The sequence below is a fragment of the Candoia aspera genome, chromosome 1 (assembly GCF_035149785.1).
Source record: "Candoia aspera isolate rCanAsp1 chromosome 1, rCanAsp1.hap2, whole genome shotgun sequence".
Taxonomy (NCBI): Eukaryota; Metazoa; Chordata; class Lepidosauria; order Squamata; family Boidae; genus Candoia; species Candoia aspera.
In genome coordinates this window covers 27,736,537-27,751,181 of record NC_086153.1, presented here as the reverse complement: position 1 = coordinate 27,751,181, position 14,645 = coordinate 27,736,537, and the positions used below count along the sequence as shown (strand labels likewise).

The 14,645-nt window shown below is 39.3% G+C and overlaps 1 protein-coding gene across 4 annotated transcripts in view; it reads right to left on the bottom strand.

Moving 5' to 3' along the window:
• Positions 1–12,166, bottom strand: part of XPO1 (exportin 1) — a 66,344-nt gene extending 54,178 nt beyond the window's left edge. Inside the window, exons 1-4 of one of the 4 annotated variants that reach the window (XM_063301039.1) lie at positions 11,963–12,166; positions 8,281–8,412; positions 5,415–5,516; positions 1,460–1,532 (exon numbers count right to left, since the gene is read on the bottom strand). In XM_063301039.1, coding sequence (XP_063157109.1) covers positions 1,460–1,532; positions 5,415–5,516; positions 8,281–8,406 — 301 coding nt within the window. In that variant the 5' untranslated portion in view covers positions 8,407–8,412; positions 11,963–12,166. Of the gene's footprint in view, positions 1–1,459; positions 1,533–4,252; positions 4,317–4,472; positions 4,590–5,414; positions 5,517–8,280; positions 8,413–10,826; positions 10,997–11,962 lie in introns of those variants that run through there. The other 3 variants (XM_063301047.1, XM_063301061.1, XM_063301053.1) reach the window with 3 other exon arrangements.
• Between the last annotated feature and the right edge of the window lie 2,479 nt (positions 12,167–14,645).

Below are 14,645 nucleotides of genomic sequence, written 5' to 3'. Positions count from 1 at the left end.
ATCACTTGTGTTATAAATATGTTCATATGAAGGATTTACATAAGTTAATGAACATATACAAATAAATACAAATAAACTTTCAAAAAGTATACTCCAGTTTAAAGCAGATGCCTTGGGTTCTATACCATAAACTCTATTTTTTATTTAATGTACTAGCTGAATCCCATTAGCTAATCAATGCTCAACCTGACATCTCCAGCACTAACTTGCTGGAGCTAGTATACCACTATAATGTAGGTACTTATGTCAGTGCCAGCCCTTCTGCTCTAACTTCAATTAATCAAGAAGCCAGATTAAATGCCCAAAATTGACATTATATGCAAGGTAGCAAGCAGTTTTTTGGACGGTACTGAAGTAAGCTCATTTAGTATAATCACCCAATTGCTCATGCCACCAATATAGGAGCCTCTTGTTCAGCAAGAACCTTTTAATGAACATTCTGCAAATATCAACTCTATCTTTCCCATAACTTACAGCAGCCTTTCTCAACCTTTTGACCCTGGAGGAACCCTTGAAATATTTTTCAGGCCTCAGGGAACCCCTGCACACTGAGGGCCAAATATAGGCCAGAAGTTACAAAATCATTATATTGGTTTCATGTGTAGGGCTACATATATGCATTAACAGTGTTTTTAAACTAAAAATAAAGAATGAAACTTACCTCTTTAATGTGAAGTTGCCTGAATTCGAAATAATTTTTTAAATAAATCGTGACCTCCCAGAGAACCCCTAGTGATCTCTCATGGAACCTTAGGGTTCCATGGAACCCTGGTTGGGAAAGCCTGACTTAAGGGATAACATTGGAATATGATGGCTTTACACAATTTGATAACAACTTAGGATGCTTTGGAGGGACTGCTGGCTTATGTCTCCAAAGCGCTAGAAAAATATGTGGCTCAATTTTAATCAAGACTTGTTTTATACATCAGTAATTTCTAAAGCAACAACTCTTGGCATTTCTATTACAAATTCATTTGTCAGTATTAAACAGCTGTCTTAACAGAGTGGTATGGTATAAACAAGTGTTACATGTGGGCACAATGGAGGAGGAGAAAAGAAGAACGAAATAAATCATTACCATTCACTGGCCAAACACACATCTTTACAAGTAGACCTGGAGCTTGCCTATCACCAGTACAACTGGCAACTAACTAATGAGGGAGGAATAGGTATGTAATACTCGCATTTAGATTAGATTGCATAATACTCATTTGAACTCTAATTTTTTTGACAAATTGGAACTCAGAAACAACACTAAAATCTTGCAAGTAATAGCTTTATTCCAAATAACGTTAATCTGGCATTACACTATGATAGATTCCTATCACCCAATATATTGAGAGTGGTTGGTTACATATGACAGACCACACAAGACCAGTATAAAATGATTAGAAAAAAGAACATGAGATCAGCATCTTAAATAGTCATGTTACCAATCAATCAGAAAAGAAGCCTTTACCTTCACATTGGTTTCTTGGAAGGATCTTCCACCTTGTTTTTATCACATTTTCCAAGATCTGCAGGCCATAATACTGAAAATCGGAGAAGTGAAATATGTGAATATACTGCATAGTTAACAACAACTTTCAGGATTCTCATTCGAGCTGACATCATTCACACTTAATATTAAGATTATGTTGATTAAAAACAAATCTATCACCCATTTACTAGTTTTTCCCATGCATTTTCCTTGTCTTTTCCTTTGCTATTCTAAAGTCCTGCTGTTTGGTCGTGATCACACCAGAGGGGAGTGAATAAAAAATGTTCTGCGAAGCCAAATTAATTATCTTTAGGGGGAAAATCAGCAGTCAACAAAAAAGTGTAGCCTAAATGACTGCTTGTAACTTCCAAATATACAACCAAGTTTAGCAACTTGGGTGTTTATGGGCTTTCTGTCACTTGAATTGTTAAGACTGGGGCTTAACATTAAATCCACTAACACTTTCAGAAAGGTGTGCTTTCTAAGAATTAACTGGTGTGTTTCTTAAAGAACAGCAAGACAATTCAGGTTTATTTCAAGGTACAATAATCTCTCCCCTATAACAGCCATATCTATATTTTCAATATTAACTTTTGTATTCAGTCAAAAGTTCACCATTTCCATATATACCTTGAGGTTGTTTTACCTTCCAGGTAAGCCTGCCAACGCATGTTTTAAAGCAATGCATTTGTAGGGAATGAATATTCTTCAACCCATTTTATTCCTTCTATATCAGCATAAAAATGTTCACTATGACCTCTATCATAACTTGCATAGAAATAGAAATATATTTAAAGAAATAGCACAGGACAGGAGGAAAAGGGGTCAAAGAGCTGCTGATAGTGAGAAGATGCGAGGCAATACCTGAAAGGCAAACTTAGGCTTCAGTAATAAGATGGCTGGTCAAGATTTGGCCGAGAATAAAAGTTCTTCAAGACTGTTAGTGTCTATACAGGATAGGGTAATTTGAATTTCAGCCAGAGGTATCATGTAAGACTATTTTAAATGAATAAGCACAATGTAGACTGTCCCAAACTACACTGTGCTTCCTCCAAAAGTTTTTGAGACTTGTTTTAGCTTTGCTTATATTTTTCCCCTCAAAATTGTTTTCTAATCTCTTTCAGAACTCCAGGGAAGTTTGTATGAAGTTAAAATTCACAAAAACTTCTGTGATACTAATAAGCTATTCTACTTCCAGTGCAGAAGCTGGTGAAACATTTTTAATTTGTAGCTGCAATCTAAAGTACTGTAGTTATCTATGAATGCTGAGGAAAAACATTATCGATAGCTGTGGACCGTTGCTTGCTTTTTCTTCAGCAGGTCTCTCTACTTAAAAAAAGAAAAGAAAAATAACTACATCTGAAACTAAACAGCAGGTTGCTTTCTTGGCAATCAGAACTGGTGCCAAAGAAACAGCAAGCAAATCTCTGGCAATGTGCAAGGCTCTTGTTTCTTCTTCTATCCCACAATGCATGTAACTTCTTTGTACTGCAGACTAAATCTCAAATGAACAAACATTTCTATTGAACAGTGCTGGCATTCATGAAATAACAGCATCCATAGCAGCCAATGCACCAGACATGAACAGCAGAGTGTCATGACAAGACTTCACCTGTTATGATAACTCCCTCTAATCAAAACTGTACAGTAGAAACCAGTGCAAGTATCTTTCTTGCTTTAATATTAGTTCCACTTCTCTTAAGACTAACTGGTTTCCAGCATTAATTTCTGTCCCTGGAAGGGATACCCATCAGTGTAGCTGGTTACAGATCTAGGAGTTGCAGAAACAAGTTTTCAAATATTGACTACCACAGGGATACACAAAAGGCTAAACAGTTTTTATAGCTCAAAATTATAGCCACCATTGCCATCCTGCGGCAAGATCCTAGACACACAGAATGGCAGGGAGCATCGCTTTCTTCTTACTAATACAGAAAGACACTTAGAACATCTCTTGAGTAGACTTCTGCCCTCCAAAACTCCACCCAATCTTCTGGGGCAGGTGAGAGTGCAGGTATGAGGCTATTGGCACACTACTCCATTCCAATGAGATACTACTCCAAACCTGCATAGCAGTTATGGGTACTTATGCATATAACGCATGGGAACTTAGCTAAGGAGTTTCCTCAAAGTGTCTACAACTGATCACTCCAATAGTAAGGACTTATTTACAAGAAAACTGTATTATATGCCTTTGTACAGCTCACATCATTAATATAATTTTAGTTCAAATTCTGAAAAGCCCACAATACTATATTCTTATGCGGCTTGAAGGATGATACTAGTTTTTTCATAAACATATGTGCACATTTAGTTATATATATGCAAAGCAGGGCAAGCAAATAGGCAAGCATTTTTTCTTTACTTTTCTTATGCAAGTGTTCACACTTAGTTCTAAAAATTAACAGAACTATGTTCTTTTGGGAAAAAAATCAATGCACACAATATTTTTTAAAAAGTTCTCATAACTACCTACAAAAGTTTATGCATATAAATATTGCTAGCATCCTTAAAAGTACTTCTGATATGCTCTACTGTATTTCTCCAGGTCTCAAAAACATTTCCAAAATAAATGATACAAGGAAATTACAAAGGATGGGACAGAAACAGCAGATTGACAAAAATTGTGTATCATGATCCCTGTGGCAGAAATTTTTACGGGACACTTATTCAATGTACCAACCCATTCCCTCCCACCACCCAAGAAACCAAAACAAGGAAAAAAAGCAATTGATGAACAGAATTCAGTTAAAGGGAATCAAAAGGGTAGACCTTGTGGAGGCCTGCCGTCAAAGCCTAGCTGTGTCAGTTGCACAGGAAGACACCCCTTTTCTTCCTATTACAAGCAATCAACATAATGGAACATTATGATTAATATCAGGTAGTGTTAACAGCTTTAAGAAAAAAAATGACTGCATAAAAGCCAAATGTCATAGTGCATAAATTTAGCACCAAATCATTTGCAATTTATGTAAATTGAAGAATTCTTTACCTGTTGCTTTCTTTCTGTTCCTCTAATCATCTCATTTTTCACAAGACAAATTTGAGTTTTAAAAAATACTGTTGATAAATCAACTTAAACATTAGTAATGTCTGTGAGTATAAAAAGCAAAGTTTACCAGGCAAGCAAACAGGCAAACATGGTTACTTAAATTTAGTACTTTGAGGAAGTTCTTAACCTTGTCCTAAAATTTACGAAGCCTTTTTTTAAAAATAAGACTTTGATAAATATAATCCAAATTCTGTAGGAACTATTTGGAGCATGGCTGAACATTAACTATAACAAGGTATAGCAAAGTATATGTGTGTGCACGCAAAGAACATGGCCATGCACATGTTTCTTCAGCTGTATGACAACCACTTTCACATGTTTGACAATTTATATTTAAACAGCTAAAATTTCTAGATCAAAAACAACTGCAGAAGGCTGAGAAATGTCCACTACAGCCAGCCTCTATCCTGATGATATGGCTTAACTGTACTTCAAAAAAGTATAAATTGTATCCAACCGAAGAAAATATCTGGGGTGCCTAGCCTGTTTTAAACTATATGGAGTAATACCAATCTAAAAAAAAAATTGAGGAACGTACTTGCCCTCAGTTATGTGCATATGACTTTCATCAATGTAAATGAAAGCCAAACACATTATCTAAAGACACGTTACAGCTATAAAATGTTATAACACTCAAATCTGTTCATATTCAAACCATAATTTTTAACACAAATCCCATGTGACTCAGAAATTCTCAAGCCTTTTACAAGAAAAAGTAACCAATAACCTCATGGAAATACCATGTGATAGTATAGGGTTAAGTTAAAGAGATTTGCAGGAACAAGCAAAAAAATTAAACAACACTAAATCTAAAAATTGAGATACCTTCCTCAAAGTCTGAATGGAAGAAAGAAAGAAATCAATTAAAAATCATGTACTTACTTTGGTGTTCATATTCTGAGAGAATTCCAAAATAGTATCAACTCTTGTCCATGCATCAGGGTGTTCCTTTAAGTGAGTCAAGACCTCCTGTGCCATCCTTTGCTAAAAAATCAAGACACAAATAATAACTGCCAAATAAGCTTGCACAAATGATTTGCAATAGTGTTATCTGGATTTCAGATAGCTGAGACATGGAACAGCCACTTCAGTTTCAAAAATCACAGATTTTAATACAGAAGTTTATGCATTCTTCAGTTGCTGTAGTTAGTAACTAACAGTTGCATTAACGGACCAATATTTTCTTATACCTGGGGAAAAAATAGTATGTCTGATCACATACACAGCTTTACTAAACCCCTGAAAAACAAAGAAACACATAAGAGTTGGGAAATCTGGAAATATTTGTACATACTTTTCAGAATGTATTTTCTGAGACTCAAGTGAAAACTATTTTAAAACACTGAACTTGGAATACAGATACACCCTTCTATAGATCTTATTCCCAACCTGAAAAGCAAAACTGTGCATATATATGCATGACACATGGAACAGGATGCTCTCAAGATGCAAGCTATGAACCTTACGATGTGAATAGAGGTAGATAGCGAAGGTTTTGCAGCATCCAACTTTAGAGCCTAACATCTAGAGGCAGAGGACCCAAGTACACAATATAAAAGCATGGATTGTCTCTTGAAGTCATAAATCCTAACTTATTGGATATTATTCTACAACTTGACTGGACAATGCAAAGTGAATTTTTAAATGTTAATCCCTCCATTCCTATTCACTACCATAAATATCAAAGAAGGAAATAAACAGTAACTGAGGAAAATTCTTCATTATTCCTGAACATGAATAATGGCTCCAAATCATCAACTAGCAATTTTAAACGTTTGTTTTTTTCTCATCTAAAGCCATCAACTTCTCAATGGCTTTGGGCAGCATGCAAATTGAAAACCAAAGAAATAGAACAACAGAAAAGGAAAATGGTCATCCTGGTGGAACAGACGTAAGAATCCTCACAAAGTAGCCTACTGCCCATCCTAGTGCAAACTGGGAAAAAAGCCAGGCCTCCAAGGCTCAATTAAAGCAGAACTGGGACCATTCAAATTTCTGGGTGGATACTGTTCCAGAGGGTACATAGTACAACAGATAAGAAACACTTTCTGGGTACATCAGATGTTTAATGAATGGTACCCTGAGCATGTGACTGTCTGATCTTATAAAATGGACAAAAACCATGGGAGAGAGATGGTTCTTCAAATATCTAGGCCCTATACATGAAGGGCCCTGAGAACCAGCACCTTGAATTGCATCTGGAAGCCTACTGGAAAGTAGGACACTCACAAAGCAGAGGTGTTACATGAGTATACTGTGGCATTCCCATAACTGCTTGTGCCACCACACTCTGGAACAGCAGAAGTTTCCAAGTGATCTTCAAGAGCTGCTCCAAATAAAGCACACCACAATCCCCACACATGAACTAACCAAGACATGAGTGACTGTAAGAAGGAAAGGTGCAATTGGCACACAAAGACAAATTTGTGCAAAGGCTTTCTTGTCAACAGCTGCCCCTGCACTTCAAGCAGAAGCTGAGAGTCCAAGAAAATCCCTGAATTGCAAACCAGTTCCACCTGTGGAATTGGAATCCCATTCAGAATAAGAAATGGAAAGTCCCTGGATCTGGGAGGTTCAGGTACCTGTAACAACTTGGACTTGCTAGGGTTGATTTCAAGTCTGTTCGTCCCCATCTGGATCCCCACAACTTCTAGGGACTTTGACAAAACCTTGACAGCATCATGTGGTCAGGTAGGGATCAAGATACATGATGCCAGGCACTGTGCTAACTGATGATCCCACCCAGCAACTTTATATAGATGTTGAGCCCAGGGCACCCTGCAGATCAAGAGCTTTGGACTTAATTTCTCCCCTCCTGTCAAGCCGAAGAGAAAGGAGAACCACCACAACACAGTGCCCCCCCTCCTAATCTCTGTAGTTGGTTTCAGAAGGATACCATGATCAATCGTATCAAAGGCTGCTGAGGGATCAAAGACAGCCAAGATGGTTGCACCATTCCTTTCCAGGCTATGCCAGAGGTCATCAACAAATGTGATCTATGCCATCTCAATTCTATGTCTTGGCATGAAACCTAAATGAAGGAAGGCCAGATAATCCATTTCTTCCAGAACTACAGCCAACCACCTTCTCAACAACTTTCTCCAGAAAGGGAAGGTTGGAAATTGGGCAAATGCTGTCCAGGTCTATTGGGTCCAGTGATGATTTCTTGAGAAGGATCATTGCCTATTCCAAGGCAGATGAATTACCACTTCTCTCAGACAGGAAGTCACCACCAGATGGACCCAACCATATCACTTCCCAGGGGGCCTTCAGTAACCAAGAGGGACAGCAATCTAACAAACAAGTGGCCAGGTTAACTAACCCAACAATTATGTCTACTTCCTAAGGAATTATAGGATCAAATTCTTCCCAGGTATGCGAGCAAGACCATACCTCCTTCACCCTCACTGGATCACACAGACAGTAAGATTAAAGGAACAATCATCCAAAATTTAAGTTATTGGTCTTCCAGTTCAAGTATTGTGATGCAATCTGTACTGAAACTAAACTTGGGCAGTAGATTATATTACAAATATTCTCTCTAAAAAATTAGCCCCATTATCTGTGCTCTTATGATTCTATTATAGAATACTATTACTGCAATATTCCTGCTTCCTCAGGTCTCTTTATTACTTTACAAGTCAAACTATAAGATCATTCTTAAAGAGAACAACCTGTTTCTTCCTCTACAGATCTGATTACGCTTAAATCTCATAACAGGTATCTAGTTTCCAATCATATACTCTACCTGGGCTCCTTCTCCATGATACAGGCAGTTCACCACATTATCCAACAGATTTATATCCAATTTCTGGTTGAAATCCAGCAGCTGCCGTGCTGCATGGTCTGCTAACATTGTCATAATTGCTGGCATAGATTACTGAAATTGCAAAGAGACAAATCAAGTTAAAAAAATAAAGTTATATCTTCAAATATTCAACTAGATATTTTATAAAGATAATTACAGTTTAAAGAATTGACAACTATGAAGTGAAATAGCTGAAAGGACTGAATTAAATTCCAAATATATAGATTTTTAAAATGGGATAATGGAAAGAAAAATGGGGTTTCTACTTAGCAGTTGGGTTGGCACAAAACACTAGACTGGCTAAAGTAGGGAGGATAGTTTTTGGTTCAAGGCATTGTGTGAACCAGGCCATAAGATTAAACCATAACACAGATTGTTTGAGCACTGTATGTTGCGTGAACACAACTGGTGAACCCAGTTACTGATGTGGGAAATTGAACTCTCTTCCATATTATGTTTATCTTTAAATAAAAATATATTATTCCTACAAAACAAATCAATAAACAATATACACAGAATTAAGTTTGAATTTTAGTAATTATCACTTTCTTAAATATTTGCATTTAGAAAGAATCCAATTAATTTTAAATGAAATTAAAGTGCAACAACTTTTGAAAACTAGAATTAACAAGCCTATACTTTAATAGCTTCTCTGCAGTTACAGCTTCTCTAGCTCATTCCTCACATTTTTATTTATCTTCTCTGCAAACATACTAAAAAATGATCTGAAGCTGAAGGAGTGTTGCCTATCTGTTTAACATACTAACTTTAAGAAATCTATGATTCCCAACTTTTAAAGGAAGAATCCTTTAAAAGAACATGTGTCTACGCTAGCCCTACCCTATGCAAAAGCAAATCTAACTTAAGTTAAATAGGATTTGTTCCCAGATTAAATTTGTGTAAAAGCTTTCCTCTGATGCCCACCAAACATATGGGTTACAATGCCTGATGCCTATTAAACATGGTCACTGATTACACTGATTGAGGATGATAGAATTGTAGTCTAACAGATCTGGGGAATACTAAATTGGGAAGGGTGGTGTATATGACTAAGCCTTACTTGTGTTCCAGTGGATTATATTATTTTGGAAATGATCCTATTAAAATTTTCTACAGGAATTCATAATAAAAATGTGTAAAAATAATAGCTAAACAGTTAATGATTGTTTTAATTTGGCAAAATAAGGCTGCAATCTCATTCATTCACTTTGGAAAAAGCTCTATTGGATTCAGTGGGTCTAATTCCCTTATGATTGAACTACAAATATCTGTAGAGAGCACTCTTATGGCAAATTGCATAAACCCTCTGCTACTGAAAACATAATTAAACCAAGTACATTCTTCCAAATGTGACATGTTTAAGCATATCAGATATAGTTCAATCTTCCCTATGCTATTGGAAATGGCACCTTTACTTGGTATGGCAGAAGACAATTTCCCTTATATATATAGTTATCCCTTATATAAAAGTTATATATTTTTTTTCAATATTTAGTGTCACCTCTTCTCAGGTATTTAATTCCCTAGTTCCAAGTATCAACAAACACCCCTATTTCCATTCTTGGTTATACATTTCTTGAACAGTGTATATGCACATACACGCTTTGTAGTCAGCACTTGCATCCAATTTCCACTGATACTTGCTTTTCCTTTAAGAAAAATCTATTTCCTTTTGCTAACTTCACATCACAAGGAATGATGGCTTATAAGAAGTAGTCACATGAATGATTGCCATCTTATAAACTTAATCAATGGAGTAGAAGCATTCTTACCACATGATCTCATTAACATGACCTAGCTGCTTCTAATAGACAATACAAAAGGGCAAGAGTACATCAAGTTTATACATACTTCACCACTGTAAGAACTAGATGCTTTAATTTAAGCTGATGCTGTAAAGTACCCATTTACTAATTGCAAAAGCTAGTGAAACTGAAAAAATTTCACTCTTAAAATTGCAAGCTTAAAAATTATATTGATTAAAACGACTAACTATAAATAATGTCTATCTGGTTTATCTATAACATATGTATACATCACATCAAATAATTTGAACAGGGAATTCTACACTACTTGAAATACATTTGGACAACCATCCTCCAATATTCAATGTTAACGTATCTATAACTTAAGAATGGCTATCTCTCTGCACTTAATTTCTTGACTCCCATTAACTTCAACACAACTAATTCATCCTTAGTTATCCGTGTACTGTCACTAAATGTAGGCCTCCCGAAGTTTTATATACACTCACAATCAGGTAGTTCCTATAAAACCTCTTCAGATAAGCTGAGTAACATGAAAAACCTTTAACCCACTGTAAAATATAGTATTTAAGGACTGCAGTCTGCCCCTCCCCATACACAGACGCTTCGGTAATGTTTCTTCGAAACAAGAAATTAACTTAAATTAACAGAAAAATTGGCGAATTAAAGAACCCACGCCAAAATAGACCCCTAACGTAAACAGAGAGAAACCATACGCACATGGGGTACATCCAAGGGAGATCGCTACCTTCACACTTATCCATACACACACCCATTGGTTAGGCCTTGGCTGCCGCCCTTCGCCAACAGCAGACACGCTGCAGAACATGCGACATCCACGCTACCGACATACAACTAAGCGACAAACTGCGACTTCTCATAATCTTCCCAAATAGCTAATGCATTTTTCAGCGAAGAGCGGACCACGCATTAAGAGAGATTCTCGTTTCTTTTCCGCGCTAAGACCAGCAAAGAGCAGCTCGGCCGCTGCAGCCCCTCCCTCCTCTTTCCCTGCTTTCTATACAGGGCCCCCACGTGATCCAGGCGGACGTTTCAATACTGCTGCACGGAGACACACACAAAAAATATTTCTGGAAACTTCCACTCCTAATAATTCACAGATAATGCTTGTTCTTTTCTCTATCCAGTCCCAGTCTCCCGCCTTGTCCTTCATCTACCTATAAGAAAAGGTCCTTTCATCTCCCGCCAGGCCCTTCTCTCTCCCGCTTACGTTTTACTATCCAGCTCCAGTTTCCTAACCTACACTTGCTGCTTTGCTCCATTCGCTCCGCCATGCTCCAAGGATGGCCTAGGTTGCTGGACCTGCTACACTTTCCTTCTCTGATTACTTTTATTTTTGACTTCCCAAGCACCACATCCTTTCTTTGAACTTCGTCTTGCTCCAAAGCTGCCATCCACTCAAGCCCTATGTCTCTGCCATACACGCCCCTTTCTCTTTCTGCTTTCCATGGGGCTGCAAGCACAAGTCTTCAAGAATGACCCCCTCATATCTCTATATTATGAAAAAGCTTCGTACTACACCATACACATACTTCACGCTCCCATTTTTGTTTTCCTTAGAAACGACAAGGAGATCATTTACAAACCGTTTACACAGTTTAGGCCTTGGGACTGACAACCATTACTTCAAATAAAAGCTAAAAAGCATTTGAGAATTTCTAATCATAAAGCAATATTTCTAGTACATCTTTTCATATCTATCCCTTTCCCCAAAAGTTCCAATTGATTTCTCCGGGGGTTGCTTTCCTATATACCCCAACTTTCTCCATCGGACCCTCCCTTTCCCATTTTATGTCCCATGCACGTGTTTCCATTAATTGAAAGCTCTCACTTACCTAATTGAGTATCACAACTACTTCTTCTAGAGAGGCAAGTAGTGGAGAGGAGCAGTTAAAAAAAAAAGAAATCCAAGCAAAGCCAAAAAGCACGAGGAGGAGGAGTGAAGAGATCTGTCCAGCCTTCCTTCTTTCTCAACTCCCCGCAACACAGATACAAAAGCAAGGTATCTTTCTTTTTTCATACGAAGTCCAAAAGTCATTCAAACCCACCCACCCCTCCCCCCAACTCTCCGACTTACTAGCAAATGGGGATGGAGAGAAAGGTGAATTACAAAAAAGGGGCCGAGAGGGCAACAACACACAAATCACTTTCTGTTTCTTAAACTCAAAGTTACAAATTCGCCCATACAAAAAACCAGGGCTTGGTTGTCCATTCAAATGTGCTCCCAAGGTTCACCCCCTTTTCCAACCACCCCAAAAAAGAGACACGGGGGGGCTGCGATTTGATTCGAGGCACGTCTTCCAGGCAAGAAGCAACTCTCTACCGGTTTCACTCTCCCGCCTTTCCTTAAAGCCTTAAGTTGTAGGGGGCGTTCCTACACCCCCGTCACATAAACAATACTTTTCATATATTAAAACACAGTGATTTTAAGGGGCCTCCTTCACTGCCTTATACAGGTATACGGCCACGCTGAATACTGAAGTTAAGGGAGATCTGCCAATTTGGGGGAGGGTTTAGGGGCCTACAACACACCCACACCACACTCCTTCCCACTACAAAATTAAATAGGTGGGGAGGCTAGGAAATGCTCACTTGGGTGACCCCCACGCCTGTTTGGGAGTCTCTAAATAAATTTTTAAAAACTCAAACACTTTTCACCACCCTACTCTCGGGAGTCAGTCAGACGGTCAGTCTTTGGCTGGGCTGCCTCCCCCTTTCTTTCCTCGCGCTCCCACACCGCACGGGCTGCTTTTCCCTCAGTTCGCTTCCATACCTAGCCCCGTCCCTTCCCTCTATTTTAAACCCCTCTGCTTCTCCTCCTGCCAATCCACTCCTGCGCTTAATGAACCCCGCTCTGCTTCCTCGCACACGCGCGCCCTCCGGCAGTTCCTCCTCCCTCGCTCGCCCGCCCCTCCCCACACGGTAAAGGCAGCAAAGGACCGAGTGCGTGGGGCGACTGCTTTTCTTTCTCTCGGACACAATCCCCCCTCGCTCTCACTCGCTCTTTCGTTTTCCCCCCCGGCTCTCGCTTTCCTTCGTTGCTGGTGCTTCTTTTTCCGCTCTTCCCGCTCCTCCTCCTCTAGTGCCACAGACTCGGAACCGGCTCAAACCGGTTCAGACTGGGAGATTCCATCTCGGTTTAGTTTTCAGCCCATGGCGCCTCCGAGCGTGCGAGAGGGGCGGGGGAAAGCCTCCACCCCAAGCCGCCCTGTCTTCCTATTGGCTCCAAGAGATGACGGAAAGAAGAGGAGGAGGGAGCTTCAAAGTAGAGGGGGATCTGCATATACACACACACACACACCATCTAACACGGGTTAAAGGCAAATAATAGATCTCTGCGTTTCATTGGTTAACCAGGACGTCCATCTTGCTTACACTACCCCTTTCGAACGCGCGGAGCTCTTGAGGAGGAACCCTAGCTCTTTTTTTCCCTCGTCCTTACTCTCTCTGCAGAAGGAATACAGTACAGTAGTGGAGAACAGCGAATTACTAAAGTGCAAGAGGGAAGGAGGAATAGCCACTTTTTTGATTGGAACAGAGGGACCGTCTCTCTTATTGTTGTCCCGCCCATTCCCACCCCTATTTCTTCCCGCCTCGACCTTCTTTTCTCGTGCCTCAATGTCTTCAAATAGCATTCACGCGGACTGGTTCTATACTTGACGCTTACCTCTGATTGGGTGGCTGCTTTAGATGACGTCAGGAGGCGAGCTCGAGCTGAAGGAGACCGTTTACGGCAGAGCTCGGGGCGTCGTAATTGAATCGTGAGCTCAAGAAGCTGAGGAGGAAGGAGGTGTTGATCTGGCGACGGGTACAGATGAAGAGAAGGCGGCGGCTTTAGGAAGGAGGGCGGGCTCCGCATAGTGCACGAAAAGGAGATGGTTCTTGCGAGTTGGAAATTAAGATAACCGTAGAGTGTACCTTTCTTTCTGAAAGAGTTGTAACGTTGATCTACCAAACCGCAGGCCCGCAACTAGGGTCTGTGTCATTCGGGGCAAACATGGATTCCACGCACATTTTGGTGCCCCCCACCAGCGCGGCGCCCGGGGCACATGCCCCACTTGCCCCCCCCCCCCCAGTTGCGGCCCTGCCAAACCGTAGAGACTTCTTGCGACACCTGCAGTGTTAATCAATTTATACCATAGTTAAATGTGTGAGCCTGGAAAGTGCTGTAAGACTTCGGTTTTTTGTATTTAACCTTGGAAACAAGGGGAAAAGTTTTCTCAACTGGTACTTTCCAGGCGGATTGGACTACAGCCCTGCCATGACTAGTTTATCGGGAATTTAGCACGAGAAGTGTGCCACATCTATATTTTACCGTTTATTTTAGTTAGGATTGTATCTCATCTTTCCTTAAAGAGGTCCTCTCCTGCTCCTCCCCATTTAGCTTGGTCTCATGTATTTTTTAAAAAATATTAAACTTAAGTAGTTTAATTCTATTTCTTACACAAATAGAACTTTCAAATATGTTAACTATATTAATAAATGGTAATACAGAATAATACATTGCTCAATGATTCT